Source organism: Andrena cerasifolii, chromosome 13 (assembly GCF_050908995.1).
Source record: "Andrena cerasifolii isolate SP2316 chromosome 13, iyAndCera1_principal, whole genome shotgun sequence".
Classification (NCBI taxonomy): Eukaryota; Metazoa; Arthropoda; class Insecta; order Hymenoptera; family Andrenidae; genus Andrena; species Andrena cerasifolii.
Window position 1 is genome coordinate 8,141,150 of NC_135130.1, and position 17,901 is coordinate 8,159,050.

General features: G+C 47.1%; 4 protein-coding genes across 9 annotated transcripts in view; 3 read left to right on the forward strand and 1 right to left on the reverse strand.

Annotated features, from left to right (window-relative positions):
• Positions 1-823, forward strand: part of Galene (potassium two pore domain channel subfamily K member galene) — a 13,807-nt gene extending 12,984 nt beyond the window's left edge. For all 4 annotated transcript variants that reach the window (XM_076825877.1, XM_076825875.1, XM_076825873.1 and 1 more), the window contains one exon: positions 687-823. The gene's annotated coding sequence lies outside the window, so the exon portion shown is untranslated. The remainder of the gene's footprint in view (positions 1-686) is intronic.
• Positions 1-17,901, reverse strand: part of LOC143376056 (uncharacterized protein CG13380) — a 49,409-nt gene that overhangs the window by 11,102 nt on the left and 20,406 nt on the right. The window lies entirely within an intron of this gene.
• Positions 820-11,895, forward strand: LOC143376009 (TWiK family of potassium channels protein 7). Its single transcript, XM_076825790.1, has 5 exons — positions 820-1,122; positions 2,503-2,674; positions 11,031-11,187; positions 11,278-11,356; positions 11,716-11,895. Exons 1-5 carry the CDS (start codon positions 820-822, stop codon positions 11,893-11,895), a joined length of 891 nt encoding a protein of 296 aa, XP_076681905.1.
• Positions 11,752-17,901, forward strand: part of LOC143376053 (potassium channel subfamily K member 18) — a 20,521-nt gene continuing 14,371 nt past the window's right edge. Inside the window, exons 1-3 of one of the 2 annotated variants that reach the window (XM_076825871.1) lie at positions 11,752-11,891; positions 12,057-12,241; positions 14,189-14,339. In XM_076825871.1, the coding sequence (XP_076681986.1) occupies positions 12,090-12,241; positions 14,189-14,339 (303 nt within the window). In that variant the 5' untranslated portion in view covers positions 11,752-11,891; positions 12,057-12,089. Of the gene's footprint in view, positions 11,892-12,056; positions 12,242-14,188; positions 16,256-17,901 lie in introns of those variants that run through there. The other variant, XM_076825872.1, reaches the window with a different exon arrangement.

Genomic DNA, 17,901 nt, shown 5'->3' on the forward strand with positions numbered 1-17,901 from the left:
GAAAAATATAAAAATGGAATTTCAAAAACAGCCGGGATCCCGGGATTGAATTCCCTAGGCAAGTACAGTTTTGTTTCGTTATAAGATCGACGGGAGCCAGGGCGAATCTCTAACGAAGCCTTTGCTTCCACTACGAAAGATGTAGTGGGGGTAGAAATAAATTTTATTCAAATAGAAATTCGAATAACGAATGAAAGTTAAAAAAATTATTCGTCATGTGTCGAATAAAGTTAACGCGGGTTAACTTTGATGGTTAAAGGTGGAGTTGAAAAATTTATTTTACGTTGAAGTTGAAACTATCGACGCATAAGAAAATTTACTTTATTCGTCAAATAATCTAAAGTTAAAGTGACTTTTATTTGATCCGTTATTTCAATAATTCGTTATTTAGTTAATGCCTAACTCTGGTAGAAATGTACTTCTAACGAAACAAAGGATACGTACTTATAACGAGGCAAAAGTGTAAAAAGCGTGCTTTGTGGCTCTCCGAGTTTTCGGTCGCAGCGATTAACCCTCGGGTCACTTTTGACCCGTGACGGAGTTTTTATCGCGCGTGCTTCTTAGTTTTTGGATACTAAATATTAGCTAACAGTGCTCGTGGCAGAAAAAAGAAGAATTATCTTATATGGGTCAAAAGTGACCCCCCGGGGGCGAGGGTTAAAGAAGAGCTTTCTTGGTGATTTTAGATCAGGGAAACTGCGCTACTCATGGGTTCCTTTACCGAGGTGAGCTTCTGAATACCAAGATGGAGGGGGGAAGTGGGCGGAGGACGTGAAGAAATCGCGCGATATCTCGGAGACATCGGATGCTGGATGAGAGATGGAAGGGGATCGTTCAGGGGGTTCGGCCAGGAATTGCCAGCGTGGAAGTTATCGCGGTCGTAGCGGTAGGAGAAGAAAACGGAGGCGGAAGCCATGGGGTGAGAGGATAGCGGACTGGACCAGGGCCCTGATAGCCTTCCTCTTCAGCAACGTTGGTATAGTGTGCCTGGTGGTCGGTTATACCATAGCTGGAGCCTTCCTCTTCACTCACATCGAGGGTAGAAACAGCCGGGACGTTGCCGGGGATGTGATCAGGCTGAGGAACGAGACAGCTGACACCCTCTGGGAGCTCACTTCCAAGGTGACACGATGTTTCTTCCCGTTCCCTGGACCCTTTCCTTTCCCGCTCATCAAACTCACCATATCGAGGCCCATGAAAGCTAATGCTAAGTACACTCCCGTCCAGAAGTCACTGGACACCTGCTCCGCACGTGGAAAGCGTAATGTCTGCGATACGTGATACTTGACCCAGATTACATACTTTTCACCACTTTCATCACCTTATTTAGGTATAAATATACAGTCAGAGCCGGCCTTCTCTATACAGGGGCCCGGGTGCAAGAAATATTTTGGGACCCCAAAGAATTTCTCAACGGTAAAAAAGTATATCATAAATCACGGGAAAAAGAATAATAAAAACAATTATAAAATTTTTTTAAAAAAATTAACATATTTTAAATATATGACTTTTTTATTGCCATACCATTAATAATATTTTATTATTATATTAGAAATGACGTTCTAATTTATTTTTTGCTTAATTTCAATAGAAAAAATTTCCTTCTCATTTTTTCTTTTTTATTTTCTCTTTTTGTCATTTTTCCTTTTTCTGAGGCCCGAGTAACTTGCACCCGCTTCACCCCCCTGTGGCCGGCCCCGTGTACAATATTGGAAGTATTTATTGCATCACTCGAATAAACACGTTATCACTTATATCTGTCTTATTATTATTACCTACTAGTAAAATATTATATGCAAGATTTATTCATTTTAAAAACGAGTGGCTCAGAAGAGAGATGCAATGAATATTCCCAGCACCTACTGTATACTAATTGTAAGCTTCAACCGTTCGTTACAGTGGCAGGTATTACTAATTTCGTAATGACTCATCAGCTTTACTTCTAGCGACTCGTGGACAATAGCAAGGCGACGAAACGCTTTCCACCAGCACCGTACACAATCTCTACCACAAAATCCCAAGCAACGTTTCGTTAACAGAGTCTAATGCATGCATTCATTTTGTCTGCTACCGCGTGACACCGCATTACGCGCGCAGAGAGAAACGTCCACAGTGAAAGGGTTAATAAATCTTCCCTTTTTCTGCCGCTTTCTCCATTCTTCACCGTCGCTGTTAGTTTCGAAAAACGCATGGCACCCTGATCCTGAGCGCCACTCAGCAAAACATAGCCTACTAACAAAGGAATAATCCCCAACCCGCAAATCCAAAAAAAATGGCTAATCTCTGGGGTGAAATTTCGTTTGCCTATCAAATTCACTGTAAGAGGGTGAAATTGCCGCGTGACAATTCGGCTATTTTAACTCGCGAACTGTAAAATACAGTAGGTACCTGCTTTACGGTCAAACGTGATGAGAAATATGGTACACAAGTGGTATATTACAGTACGGTTGGCATCCCTAATAGTAGCGCCAGCTTTCACGTCGCTCCCATTCCTTGCCCCAGGAGAACATCTTCTCCGAGCGGATCTGGAAGGCGAAGGTGCGAGCGATCCTCGACACCTATCAGAGCGAGCTGGTAAGCGCCATAAAGAGTGGCTACGATGGGTCAGAGGAGAACAAGAGGTGGAGCTTCGCCGGTGCCTTCCTCTACTCTCTCACAGTGATCACAACTATCGGTGAGTGTGCGACCTTTTTTATCAAGCAGCCCCGTCTCTGCTGTTGCGCAAGGGGTCCTCGAAAAAATTGGGGGTATTAACGTAGACAACGAAGACCCCGCTGCCGGGGATATACTAGGGAGATTTGCCTGCGCGCAGGGTAGCCCTAGTAGTTCCCCCGGGACAAAGCACCGCGCTCAACGAGCCTCGACTAACCGGATCGCCGAAAAATGCTCCGGGGGTTGGGAAAAGTAACGCGGGCGAGGGGCGTAGCGTTTCGAGATCTTCTGGCGAGCCGGTGACCGGCTCGTCCCCGTAACTGGGTCTCGCTGGATGAAGAACGTCGGCGGGAAGGATCCTGGAAACGATACCGATCCCTCTTTCTCCGCCCGAGGTCCGTTTCAACGCTGATGGAAGGGAGATCTAAAAATTTAATCACGACTGGCCGACAGTTTCGTATTACACCGATATCGAGTCGCAGCGAGATTGTGTGTACATGTCGCCAGGCTGGAAAATTACTTAGGGGAGGGGCGAACGGGCGACAAGCTGCGAATCATACGCGAGGGAGTTCGTTAGGCCGGAAATTAATTAACGGCCGAGCCGAGACGGCGATCGGCCGACCTCCTGAGATTAACGAAGCTACTCGAGGGTACGTTGATCTTGATCGATCTTCCGATTGACACTGTGCTTCCTCGCCGATTAATTAATCCGTCCGTGCCCCTTATCAGAGATCGAAACAGCGTCGATTCGCTGTGCATATTTATAGGCTCTTTTTGATACACAGGGTGTCTCGTTTAAATATCTTCCCAGGTTGGGATGATGCAACAATATTTTACGCGTGATTTGTGAGTGGTATTAAAAATGGCATTCCTTGCAGCGTAGGGGAGGTAAGGTAGGCTTGGAAAAGTTTAACGTAGAATAAAATTCTTTCTTTTCAATAAAAATGAGTGCGGGTAAATTTAGAATATAATTGAAACGTTATTATTGACAAATAGGATTCATTTATCCAAAAAGGTAATATAAAAGAGAAAACACTCGGAGGTACCGAAAGTTTAATTTTCAATTTTTTAAACGAATTTATATTATTTAGATATATAAAAGAAGAAGTCTTGACTGACTCAACAACGCCCAGCTTAAACTATTTAACTTAGGAACGTGAAATTTGGAAGCTACATTGTTTTCATAACGATGGAACTCAGTAAGGAAGGATTTTTGGAAATTCCCTCCCCAAAAGGGGTGAAATGTATTTTCTCGGATTCCTTAATATGTCTTAGGTCCGATTAGATATCAACTTGGTTCTTACTCACAAATGCACTAATCAACCCCTAAGAGGGTGAAATGCACTTGCCTGGATTCCTCAAAACCTTTTAGGCCTGATTAGATATCAACTTGGTTTTTTCACTTCGAAAGGTTACCCACATAAATGCCTAAAAATCAATTTCAGGATTTTGCCCAAATCAACCCCTAAGGGGGTGGTGAAAAGGGGTGAAATCTGTTTTCATGGAGTTCCTAATATTTCTTATGCCATAATATCTCTAATGCCTATATTATATATTACTATATAATTTTATTTTTATATTTGTAAATACCTATATTCCATTTTCAAATAAATAATAAGGAACGCTCGCTTTACCATTCGAACTGCATATGAAATATTTCTTGTATCGTCGTAACTGAAGAAGCTCTTTAGCGGGGACTTAAATATAATTCTCTTTAAGGGCTGTTTTCTATTTGACCTTTTCACCAGCGGCGCCGTGCTTTCACAGCCGATTTTAGCAGCGATGGAACGAGCTTCCCGTTGCCATTCGGGTAAACGTTTGATTTGCGCGCCCGGCACGGTCGCCGCTCGCGATCTTGGAATATTTTTACCGTCAACACCCCTCCGGTCGTCGGGGCGTTTGGTTAGGATAATAGTTGGACGAAACTTTGCCGGCTTAACGGCGGAGCCTGTGTACCCAAATGATCGAACGATGCGCAATTTGTATAACGAGTAACAAACTCGCGAGCAAACTCCGGGAAAATCTGCCGCGTAAACCGGCCCCTGCGTCGTTATCGATCTCGCCCTTCAAATATAACCGACAACGATTCAAGTCCACCCGCTTTTCCGAATAATTAACGCGCTGCCGGCCAACGGGGCTGGATTAATTCTCTTTCTTGCACACCGGCGTGCTGTTAGGAACGCCCCAGAACCTCCATACAATCGCAAATGCAATCCTAAACTGTAGAACGTGTGACAATCAACGCGCAAGTTACCCTAAATTCCAAAACTTTCGGATTTACCGTGCCATATTTGAGAAGGGACTTTTCAAAGGGGCTTAACTCCATTTTGGACCTTGAAGCAAATTTTGATGGCATCGCCTGGCACAAAACGCTACAAAATAGGGCTTATTTCCATTTTTTTTTAAAAATATCTATTAAAACAATGTCGTCAAATTTAAAACATTACCGCTATCAGGTGGAAAAATAAAATATACATGTACTTATAGAAATATATTTTTTTTAATAAATGTAGGTACCACAGTGATTTGTGGTTATTAAAATTATTTCTATGTGGAAATGTGCCTTTTTGAAAAATCACTCCTCATTTGACGATACCTTATAGCGTTTATACAAAACTCGACTTTTGAAAAAAACGGTTTTCGAATTCCACTATTTCCAAAAAAGAGGTTAAACCGGTTTTCGAATTTTCACCAAAAATATAATTAAAATAGAAAATAAATATATGTACTTATTTTGAAATTGTTCAGTTTTTTAAATATTTATGGAATTGGCAAAAATATAACAAAATAAAATATACTCTATCTATACAAAATCAAATAAATAAAAAAAAACATTTTTGAGTTAATTTAATATTTATGGATTTACAAAAATATAACACAATAAAATGCACTGCATACAAATCCAAATAAAAAAATACTAAAATAAATAAACTCTGTACAAAATATAGATTATAAATATTTATTTCTAAATAGTACTTTTCTTTGGAAAATATGAACTCATGAAGATTTGTTTTCCAGTAAACTGTTACCTACTACAATATACTTGTATGCGAGGCGATTTCAAGTGAAAATATTAACGCTTTTAATTAAATAATAAATTCATTTCTCAACCGATTTTCTTAAATTTAAAAACCGGTTTTAAAAATCCGACAAACCCTAATACCTCATCAACCCTAAATTCTGACGCTTGAAGGACTTCCTTCTTCCACAATACTGTTAGATAAGTATTATATGATTCCTCCTCTGTGTGGAATAGTAGTGAAAAATGTTGCCAATTTATTGAAGAACTCGAACCAATTTTACTTTACATATATTTGCTATTTTAAATTAAAACCAATGGAAATTATTCAATCTACCTCAATCTCACATTTCCTCCAAATACACCAGGTGTCCTAATAATTTTTAAACACCAGGGTTTTATACCCCCCATAGTCAACCCCTAAAAAATCACTTAAGCTCCAATCCAAGATCCCATCGAACCCCTAATCTTTAGGGAGATCTGTCCGGGCTCACCCTCCCTTCGTCCAAACCCCCCAGTGTCCCCAATCATCGCTGTTTCATAAAGAGGGATGCAATCAAGCCAGCATTTCCCGGGTTCTCGTTTCCTAGAAGCTTCGAGCGGTCTAAATATTCAATTAACCGTCGATTCTGTGTAAACGATTACCTTTATCCAATTCCACCCCGTCGAGGACAGCCGCCAACTGGAGGCCACGTTAGAAGCAGCCACCGCCGGTGGACCGCGGGGTGGTCGGGGCGCTTTCATCCCAGCCGAATCCTCGTTCTCGCCGCGCATAAAAATTCCATTGTACCTTTTCCCCCTCTGACCGTCGCGTCGCTCGATATTTCTTTTTTAGACAAAGGCCCGCGAGGCGGCGATGGGAGATAGAGGGAATTAACGACGCGAACTTTCGGCACGTTAGAGGGTGCGCGCGGTAGCGACCGTTTAATTAATTCCAGGAGGTGGGGAGGCGGGGGAGAGCACCCCTCTCCGTCGGCTCGTCTGGTCGCTCTTCTCGCTCGAGACGAGACCCAGCTACCCACTTTATCTCGACCGTGATTACAGGCCAGCAGCATCAGCCTAAAAGGGTCGGCTAGTCGACAGGCCAGATCGATTCGCGGGGCCGACCCTTGCGACTCCACCGCGATAACCGCTTCGAGCGCATTGAAATTCGGGCCCAAGAGGATTCGAGGATCGAAAGATTTCGTGGAGGTCACTGGATACGTGTTATTACTTGAGGAACTCGAGGGAAGAGTTCTTGGGACCCTGTGGCGTGGGTCAACAGTGACCCAGAGTCGCTTCTTTAAGTAGGATAATATATAGCATGGTAGCATGCTAGAGTGGACTTGGTGTAGATAAAGGAATGTCTTAAACACTTTGTCAGGCGTCAGCGTGCTTCCACGCCCGAGGAGTTTGCACTCTGCACCACGGCTTTAGCATTTTCTGACGCGTTCAGAGTTTCCCGAATTGGTCGTAAAGGTGAGACCGATTTGACGGTGGCGTTTCCCAGAAGCTCGCGCTTAAGCGCTAAGAAATCTCGCCTCGCCGTCCTTCCATCCGTCGAAGGTAAGCCGCGAATCGAGAGAGCGTGCGAGTCACTTGGAGAAGTTTCCCAGAACTTACGCCGGGGGTGGCATAAATCATCGGCGATCTTCGCGGGCTGGTAATCACTGTCGCGCGACGCCCGTTGACGGATGGAGGACATTAGCGAACGGAGTGACGCGGTAGCCAAGGAATTATTGGCGATTAACCAAAAGTACGGCAACCGATATCCCCTTGGCAGGCGGAGGGTGCGAGGCGGGATGCACCCGCTCGTTATACTCCCCGGCTGGCAATTTCGCCGTGGACCAATCAATTATCAAGATTAATCGCGGGAGCGCCCGATGATTCGCGGTTGAACCGCTTTATTTGCCTGTAATTTATTAATAATCCTGGGATACCCGTGTAATCGAATCCTGCATCGGGGTCTTCGCGATCCGATGCCCGTTAATAATCAAACGATCCACGCATTTCGCGTTGCTGCCAGACAGTACAGCTTCTTTGGGTATCACTCGGACTCCCTTAAGCCGCGATCCTACGTGGTGAACGTGGGCTTCGGGAAATGACCCCAGAGAATAATGAGATTGCAACGGGGAACCTGCTAAATAAACTCAATTCAAGAGGAAAAATTATTCAATCACCTAAATCCGCGTTCCCACGTGACAATATTCAAACCCACGTGGTTCCGAACCTAAAGCCACGATCCTACATGGCGAAACGTAAGCTTCGAAAAGTGATCCACAAAGAATAGTGAAATTGCAACGTTCAACCTACTAATTAAACTCAACTCAAGAGCAAAAATCACTTAGTCACCTAAAGCCACTATCCTACGTGGCGAAACGTGGGTATCGAGAAGTGACCTCCAAGAATAGTGAAATTGCAACGTTCAACCTACTAATTAAACTCAACTCAAGAGCAAAAATCACTTAGTCACCTAAAGCCACTATCCTACGTGGCGAAACGTGGGTATCGAGAAGTGACCTCGAAGAATAGTGAAATTGCAACGTTCAACCTACTAATTAAACTCAACTCAAGAGCAAAAATCACTTAGTCACCTAAAGCCACTATCCTACGTGGCGGAACGTGGGTATCGAGAAGTGACCTCCAAGAATAGTGAAATTGCAACGTTCAACCTACTAATTAAACTCAACTCAAGAGCAAAAATCACTTAGTCACCTAAAGCCACTATCCTACGTGGCGGAACGTGGGTATCGAGAAGTGACCTCCAAGAATAGTGAAATTGCAACGTGCAACCTACTAATTAAACTCAATTCAAGAGCAAAAATCACTTAGTCACCTAAAGCCACTATCCTACGTGGCGGAACGTGGGTATCGAGAAGTGACCTCCAAGAATAGTGAAATTGCAACGTTCAACCTACTAATTAAACTCAACTCAAGAGCAAAAATCACTTAGTCACCTAAAGCCACTATCCTACATGGCGAAACGTAAGCTTCGAAAAGTGACCCACAAAGAATAGTGAAATTTCAACGTTCAACCTACTAATTAAACTCAATTCAAGAGCAAAATCACTTAGTCACCTAAAGCCACTATCCTACGTGGCGAAACGTGGGTATCGAGAAGTGACCTCCAAGAATAGTGAAATTGCAACGTTCAACCTACTAATTAAACCCACTTCAAGAGCAAAACTCACTTAGTCACCTAAAGCCGCGTTCCCACGTGCGAAACGTGGGCTTCAAGAAGAGCCTTAAAAAAATAACTCAATAATCCTCAGACCCCAAGCATTTTCAAGATAAAACAGTTCCTACACCCATTTCGCTCGGTGAATCGACTGAAAGACAGCACTCGGCAGAGTTGCACTGGTTGTACGCTTGACTGCCTTTTTCGGGCACCAAGTGTACCCCGAAATTTCGATCATCGGGGGGAGGGGGGTATAAAAACGATGTTAAATAAATCATCGTCCCGTGAAGTCGATAAATTATAATACGTCGGGTTGAAAATAATCCAAGCGTGGGGGTTTTATTGCTGCACACGTGCCCGATTCGCCTGGCGTTTCCCTGCTCCCACCGCGCGATATCGATGCTTTCGTTCACCGGAACACACGCGCTGCGTCGGTTTTCTGACGCACGAATAGTCAACGAGAACTTGGCGGAAAAATCAGCCGAATGGGAAACGAAGCCGCGGTTCCCCCCGCTGGTTTATTAATTGCGACCACGCCAGCCGCGAATATTTAAAAATAACAGGCCTCGAGGTGAAGAATGAATCTGCCGGCCGGGCGCAACGTTTATTCAACCGACGGGCAGGGATTTTCAATAGGTGTACGACGAATTTCGTGGGTCCCGCACCTGTGCTCGCTATTTTTTCGAAAATCGTCGGGAGTACGCTAATCCTTAGTTCGATCATACAAATTTTAATCTGTCATTCTACTTTCACCGTTTTAATTTACGAGGTTATGCATAGTTGGTAATTTTTGGCAAAATAAAAATCACAAAATTATGGGACTCACACTTCGTTTAACGAACTTCGTGTCACTTTGGGGGGTAATAGCTTTCTGCATAACTAGGCCAATTGCCCTTTTGCGAGTGAACAAAGGTGCCACGCCATAACAATAAAAAGAAACTAGACTGCGACGCGCGAAAAATAATAAACTAGACAATTTGGAAAATCATATTAACCGTAACAAACCATATGTACTCACTTTGGGGTTTTTCCCTGTTAAAAACGATGTCCAGAGTGACCCTAATTTATGGAGCGCCCATTTGCTTCCATACCTGAAGAGTATCCTTAAATTGGAGTACGTTGACTTGATAAGGTTCAGCAAGAGCCTGTTGAAGTATTCCAAGACGCCTGTATGGAGCCGGGGGAAACCGATTATCTTCGTTTCGCCTTAGTTCCATCGAGAAGGAGGCTCTCTTGGGGGTGGAACGGCATACCTAACTAATGGAAGCGGCAATCTGGACGGGAGCCGCTTAAAGCGGGAACTCGCGTGGGGTGTAAACAATTTTTAACAGCCGCCCGTCGATATTCACGATCCATTCCCGCCCGTAATCCAGCGACTAGAATCCGTAAATCGGGGGAGTACGGTACCCGAAGGGCGGCGACCTCGTAAAAACCCCTCCGCCCTCTCGCAAGAAAATCATCTCCCGCGGTATCGGAGAAACTTTTGAATCCCCGATCTTTACGATCGTACCGAGACGTCGAACGTCGAGGGATCGATCGTGCGGTGACCGTCGACGAACTCATGGCTGATTGGGTAATTAACGCTGCGCACGGCCACGCTCCATCGGGAACCGCTGTTCCGTGGCGTGAACGGTGTGGTGATTTTTAGCATGGGGCACGATTAAAACGATGGCAATATCCCGAGTAAACAGCAGCGTTTTGGTACAAGTGGTGGTCACAGCCTCCCCAGTTTCACGGGATTGAAAAATGTACAGAGTCAAATTTAATTTGTTCGGCAAGAGATGGTGGAAAATAGAGTGGAAGATTCTGCGCGACAAAATAAGGCGAAAATGAAGAGTAAAGAAATTGCGGTGGATGCTTCGTTTTCTAGTTATTAGTGTTTAAAGATTTGGGTCCGAAGCGCCTGGGCGGACGGCAACCCGGCGCGCGTGGGTCAGTAGGGCCGCGCGCGGTCGCCATTACAGAACTACGGCGCATGCGCAGTAGGTTAGTGGAGTAGCGGTCGACAGAAACTCTTAATTTTGTCAGCTTTTAATGTTTAAACTTTCTTTTGACCATTATTTTGCTTCCAATGATACTACTCTAGGCACATCAAAGGCAATTTTTTTAAGGAGAGAGGGGGCGAGTTTATTTTCACTTTCAATGATGTTTGATGAAACAGTGAAGCGTGCAAAGGAGGTTTCAAAATGATTGGGTTCGCAGGTTACGGGAACATTTGCCCCAAAACGAAATGGGGCAAAGTGGTGACGATAGTGTACGCCATAATAGGCATGCCACTTTTCCTGCTCTACCTCAGTAACATCGGCGACATCCTCGCGAAGAGCTTCAAATGGACCTACGCCCGCTGCTGCCTCTGCAGGTTGGTGACTTTCTCTTCTTTCATCGGTCTCGAGGGGCGGTACCCTAACCGAGGGTGTTGAAATCGAAGTAAAAATGTTCCTTTGTCAAGGTGCCGGAGGAGACCGCGGGAATTGGCGAGGAGGGACAGCCAGTACGATGGCGTGGATATTAGAAGAAATCACTGGCAAGTGAGTTGCCGAGTGCTCTTAGTCCTTCCAGTGCTGGCAATTTGAACGTACACGGTGCGCCACGTGCGTGACTCCTTCAGCCGTATCTTTTGGCCATAGGCGTAGAACGCGTATGGGCGTTTCCCGCACAACGCATGCACTGTATGCGCCTAAGCACCTGAAGGATTAAGATCGTGTTTAAGATTATACAGTAGTGGTTTAAACTTTCTTTTGAGGTTAATAGCAGTAGACAGCTATATCTCTCCTTAAGCACCATAACGTTTATTTTCTTTTTTTTCTATATTAATATTGTAGAAATTATTTAAAAGGACGAGACAGTGTTTGCTTTTGTTGCTTTCTTATAAAATGTCCCTCGACAGTTGGTGAACATGCAAGGATGGGAGATCGAAGTGTCCAGCCTGGACAAGGAATCGTTGGAAAGTGGCGAGGGGATGAAGGAGAGCGACGAAAACGACGAGGACGACGACGAGAGTAGCACCTACGATCCACAACGTGTCACAGTGCCTCTGACCCTCTGCGTCGCGATAATGGTCGGGTGAGTCCCCTAGCACTCGATAAACTTGATCGAATCGAGATGTTTGCGAAGCAACTGGTCCTCTTCTGCATCCTCTCATTCCTATGGCCATTATTGCACGAATGAAACCTCTGCCATTTTGGCGAGCTCGATTCTCAAAAAGCTTCGTTTCCAACGATCCTTCAGGTACATCTGGGGCGGAGCGATTCTGTTCTCCGAATGGGAGGAGTGGAACATGCTGGATGGGTCCTACTTCTGCTTTGTCTCCTTGTCGACCATAGGGTTCGGCGATATCGTCCCAGGGGACAAGATCTACGCGGCCCAGGGCCTCGACTTATCCTTCATCTTCTGCTCCATGTACCTGATGCTTGGTGAGTTGAAATCCTCGGGGGTAATTAAAATACTTCCATTTGAACCTAACCCAAGGCTTCCACTTCACAAGTTAAAATCCAGCCATGTCCCAACCACCCCTAATTGTAAATTCCACTACTAAAAGAAGACCTCCGTCACGATTTATCCACCTACAACTATGAAATAGAAGTACACTAAGATAACAAACAATATCTGATACAACCTCCCACCTTCATCCAATCAAATGGCCCTCCAAAAACCCCGCTTCCAAAGAACCAAGTAGTTGTCCAACTTTCGCCCCAAAGTGTACGAAACTGGTGGTAGCTGCTAAAAAGCAATCGATCTCGGTAACCCCTTGACACGCTTCGCGACACTTTTGCCCCCCCCGGGGGGGGGGGGGGTTATTAAGTGGGACGCGAAACTGCGCCCTCCCCCCCGAAACTTTTCGTACGGACCAAGAAGCTGGCGGAGACTCGCAGCTCCGTCGATCCCACGCTCGATACTCCAGAACAGGGGTGTCTGAAGAAGCTGTTGGAGCGATTGGTAAGGAAAAAGGTCGAGTTTGTCAGCTGGGACATTCCATGCGAACTCGGACAGATTTCGGAGTAAGTTTTCGCAGATTGCTGAAATTTGATATTTAAACGTACCTCAAAGGATTTTTTATAATTTTGAAAAATGACTATTTTACAGCTGTTTAAAGTGAAGTGCTAACTTTTTTTCAATACATTATAGCTATGGAAGTAGTAAACGGATGGAGATGAGCTTTCAGGTGCTTATAGAGAAGACATTGAAGTTTTAAGAAAAAATTATTTCTGTCCGAGTTCGCATGGAATGTCCCAGCTACTGGACGCTACCAGAGAACTCGACATCACGCCGTGTCTATTCGAAGTGGACCTGGGGACTCGTTCGACGAATCGAAGCTGTTGAGCTCTTTTAAAACGATTAAGCCCGCCCACTTTGCGCTACCACCCCCTGGAAATCCACGGCAATCCGATTGTCGCTCTGGCAAAGGAACAATTACGAGCCCAGCATTTGCACGTGCAACACCTGCGCGGCACCGCACCGCTTCATCGATAGTTTTTGAATCCGCGAGGGTGCCATCGATATCGATTGTCCCCTGGACGCGCGGAACGGGGTGGTTTCTGCCGGCTTTAAGGGGGTCGTTTCACTGGACTCGCGCTGCTAGGGAGCCTCCTCTATTCCTACTATTTTTCACGGGCATTGTCAATTTATTTTCATCGCAACGCTGGCTAGATTGTTCCATATTCTGAGGAATATTATCCTCCCAGGTGTAATTGGGATGGTGGGTAATTAGAGTGTCTAGTTTCCCGTCGACCCAGACTGAACCTGTGGTCCACGACTAGCTGGAGCTCTCCCTAGGGATAGCAGCCGTAACTTATGACCTTCCGACCCTTCGTTTGCGACGTCTCTGGCTCGAAGCGGCTGGAACCCTTCTATCCATGCCACCGTAACGGAATCGCGAGCTGAGCTCCCACACGCGCGTTAATAATTCTATTTAGATCGGCCCCGAGCGTGTGGGTGGCGAGGTAGCCAGCTCGCCAGCGGACAAAACCACTCTGCACTGTTCCCGTCGATCCGTTTTATTGAACGACTGCGTAACGCGATCCTGGGCTTCGTGCAGCCGGGCGGACTGTCCCATTTCAGTCTCCAAATAGACGCGCTGCTACTGAGAATCACAAATCACAGGGTCACGCTGTAGTCCTCAGAGACGTCCAGTGACTTAAAAATACAATCAACAATTGTCCGCAGTAGCTGTGTGCAAAATTTCGCGGTTATCGCACCCTCCCCGGTTATAGTGCGCCACGTGGCTCGCTCGGACGCGCAATAAACGAGGACATCGTCTAATCAAGTTTCTTTATTAACTTTTTTTGTACAACTGCTTGTAATAGAGGCATTCAACGTCGGAAGAACATCTTATGATTAACATTTTGAGAGTTATGTTGCAGGTATGGCGTTGATCGCGATGTGCTTCAACCTGATGCAGGAGGAGGTGATCGCGAAGGTGCGCGCGTTCGTGCGCACGGTCAGATATATATTCCGGTGCGACAGGTGACCGAGCCCGATCTCCGCGGTGCTCTGCGATCTCGCCGACGTACGGTGAGTCTGAGGCTGTTGCGTTTTATTCATGGAATATCTCAGGAGCGCGATGGCGCGAGGTCTGAGCGTTGATAGGAAGCGATGTGGAGGCGACGAAATACGAGGGCCGAGCCTCGATTTATGCGACCGGATCGCGAGAAGTGTCCTCCGCGACGGTGAAAGAGGACGACGCGCTGCAACTCCTGCATATTTCACGCGGCAACCCTGTTAAAGGGTGAGGTTCGTGGATGAATGTCGAAATATCGCTCGAAGTAAAGTCATCGCGGCTTCTCCCAACCGCGGCAGTTAAAATGATCCAGGCGTTTTACGAGAGTTCCTCCAAGATTCCGCAGTAAAATCTTCTTAGCTCGCTCGTTCGTTAGCCAGATTATCTTCCCCGAGAAACTTCGAACGGCGCGGAGTCGACCGAGGATATCGGCTCGGCAAGGAGTTCCGCAACGTGAATTATTAACGACTCCATCGGCGCTGTTGACGGAGACCTCTGTTACGCAAACAGCAACAGGGAGGTTTCTTACAACACTCGTTCGTCGCCCAGGGAAATTCCACTAGGGAGGGAAATGGAAGAGGCTAGAATCGCGGAAGCCTTTGACAAGTTCCAAAGGCGACAATAAAGAAGCTGTACTCTCCATCATCCTCTGCTACCAGTACCCGTTACCCGCAATAGGGACAGCAACTATCAATCGAGCTCGTTAAAAGGTACCTATACCCAATACACCTGCGTCCGCAACAAGGCGATTCCCCAACTAGCCTAACGACCCGAATCATCGAGCAACAGCGATATCTCGTGGTGGAGATCGCGAGATCGCGTGGCCTCGGCCTTCGACGTCTCCGCGCTCGGCCAGGGCAGTCGGAGGGGGCAGAAGATCGGTGGGTAGCGTCGCTGGAGGAGGGACGGGAGCGCAGCGGGTGGGGACGGTGCTGCGGCGTTCCTTCATGCGGCGGTCGGACCGCACGAGGCGACGCCTGCGCGCAGGCAACCCGACCACCGCTCCTGCGCGCTGCTCGCACCGTCTACGGGGTGCGTCCGTGCCGGCGACGCTCTTTATGGACGGCACACAGTTCCCACGGCACTCGACGGACGCCGTTTCACCTCCAGCCTCGCCTCCACTCGTCGGAACGCGTCGATACCGCCGGCGCGACCTAACCCTCGTCGACCAGATGTCCTGATCGACGTCCATCCGGGGGTGCACGGCCGCGTACAGACGGAGCAGGCTCGTCGCCGCCACGCGCCACCACGCCGAGGATGCTGGGACGGCGCAGCTCGAGAAAACGTGACCAGCACGACGGAGCTTCTCGGTTAGGTCTGGCTTGAGGCTGGACCTCCTCCACTCGAGCATCGTCCATGCCGCTCCAATAGGGGCGGACTGTCACAGCGGACAGTCGCTTTCCGTTAACTGTTCCTAACAGACGAAGGAAGACACTGGTCACTCCATGGAAGCTGGTGGTTCCTACTGCCTCCTCGAGGAGATCGTGTTAATAAGTAGCAAATGACAGGGACGTGCTCGGGGATCAATGTAGAGGCTGGCTCTCAGGCGTCCTCCAGGGAAGGCAGGAAACGGAAGGTGGAACTGGAGGAAACGGGGCTGTTCGCCACTGTTTGCCTGTGCGGGGCGAGCGTCCGCAGGAAGAGGTGCTCGCACTGCGCGTTAAAAGACTGCGTACTCTTCGGGAACCTCTTCGAGAACCCGTTGTTCGTTCCGTCGAGTAGTGCTCCGAGTTAGCCCGCGGAGGAGGTCACCCTGAGTGGTTCCCTTGGAGGAGGGATCGCTGGAGGCGCCAGCTCGATAAGGACGATCTTCTGCGAGAGGTTTCAAAGCGAATCGGAGAAGAAGTGGAGAAAAGTTGCTCGAGGACTGAAATGCATCGCGAGGCCGCTGTGGGAAGTTGAAGGCTGCCGCGACACCACCACTGCTCAGGTAAGTGGCAAGTTGCGAGGGAGTTTCAAAGAAAGTTCTTTCCAACCGCTACGAATCGATGCACCGGTCATGTGCGCTGGTCCCTGACACACACCACTCTGCTGCACACTACTCTGAATCTGCACGTAGTCAGAACAAAGGAATGCTTAACAGTTTGAATGGCAGGTTCAAAGAAATGTCCCTTCTTCCTTGAGCAAACATTCCGCGGCACTAGGACAACAAAAAGAGCCTGGGCGTGAAAACGCGCCGACGCCAACCACAGTGTTTAAAGGTGTCACTGCTAGAAACAAGGTAGACAGATGTGGGTAAAGGGTTTAGAGGACTACGAGGCTTCGCGGTTAGCTCACCTAGCCTGTATTTATGAAATCGGGAGACAGAGGACGAAATTAGCGAGGGAAAGGGATAATTGGATCTCGTGCCGCTTGTTCCTCGTTCTTTCTTTGCGTAATTTAGGGACGAACGTGTTATTAACCGCGACGGGTCGAGACGAATGCAGAAATTGGACGAAAGTGGACGCGCGGGATTAGGATGATTGGAGCTTTCGGTGGAACGGGTCTCTAAAAGTCACTCGATAAAAGCTGGGCGAGAGGGAGTTTCGCTGACGAATCGACGGGCATAAAACGAGCCGGAACAGCCAACAAAGACGGGGACATTTATCGGAAGCTGTTAACACGGCGAGCGGGACGTTCACGAAATTACTTCGACCGGCGAGGCTTCCCCGAACCGTGAAAAGTTAAACGTCGATCCGCTCCGAATCCAATTCACGATAAATACCTATTCCTTGGCCTCGTCGAGCTCTGGAGCGAACGGGGCTTGATAAACGACCACGTTTCGGTTATCTACTCGGGAGTTAATCAGGGAAGCCTTCTACCGGGTGAAACGTGGATATTCCATGGGTCTCGCTGAAAATAATAGGATCCAACAAAAACCTCTAATCGGCGCAAGTGTGGGAGTCAATATTGACAAAGGTACAGTACCTGGGAAGAATATATCCAGGTCGTAAAAGCCACTCGACCTTTGAGGTTTCGAAACAAGAGGTTTGGAATTTTTGGGGCCGTAAGCTTTCGAGACTTCTTCTTGCAAAACCTCAAGGGAGTAAGGGTTTAGAGGACTATGAGGCTTCGGGACTTCCACAGCTTAGACCTCGCCACCTCCATCCCAGGTACTAAAGTTTAGGAGACCCAAAGTTTACACCTTTGAGGTTTCGAAACAAGAGGTTTGGAGTTTTTTTGGGGAGGTAAGCTTCCCAGAGTTCTTGCTCCAAAACCTCAAAGCTGTCAGCTCTGGGACTCCCACAGCTTTTACCTCGCTATATCCCTTCTATGCACTGCACTGTAACTACTACTACCAAGTTGAGGTGTATAAGGATCTCAAACCCTCTGTTAGAAACGTCCCCAATTAAGTGGTGCACATGATCCATTAAGGAACCTGATCCCAAGCACCCGGTTCCTATCAAGGTTGACTCAACGCTATACGCTTACGCGAGAGCAACGCCAGCGCGCCCCTGAGGCCTGCAACCCGCGTAGGAGATCTCCCAGCGCCACGTGAAAGGGACATTTCTGCTTGGTGGTCGTTCGATCCACGGCAGCGTGCCGCGTTTGTCGATTCGTCAGTGAAATTCGCTTTTACTCGGTGTAAAAGCGCAG

What these genes read in the sequence shown, in the direction of transcription:
- LOC143376009 (XM_076825790.1), top strand. Translation starts at nt 820, where the DNA reads ATGGAAGGGGATCGTTCAGGGGGTTCGGCCAGGAATTGCCAGCGTGGA. An exon ending in CACAGTGATCACAACTATCG is followed by an intron (nt 2,675 to 11,030) that starts GTGAGTGTGCGA and finishes TTGGGTTCGCAG; the next exon opens with GTTACGGGAACATTTGCCCC. An exon ending in TTAGAAGAAATCACTGGCAA is followed by an intron (nt 11,357 to 11,715) that starts GTGAGTTGCCGA and finishes GTCCCTCGACAG; the next exon opens with TTGGTGAACATGCAAGGATG.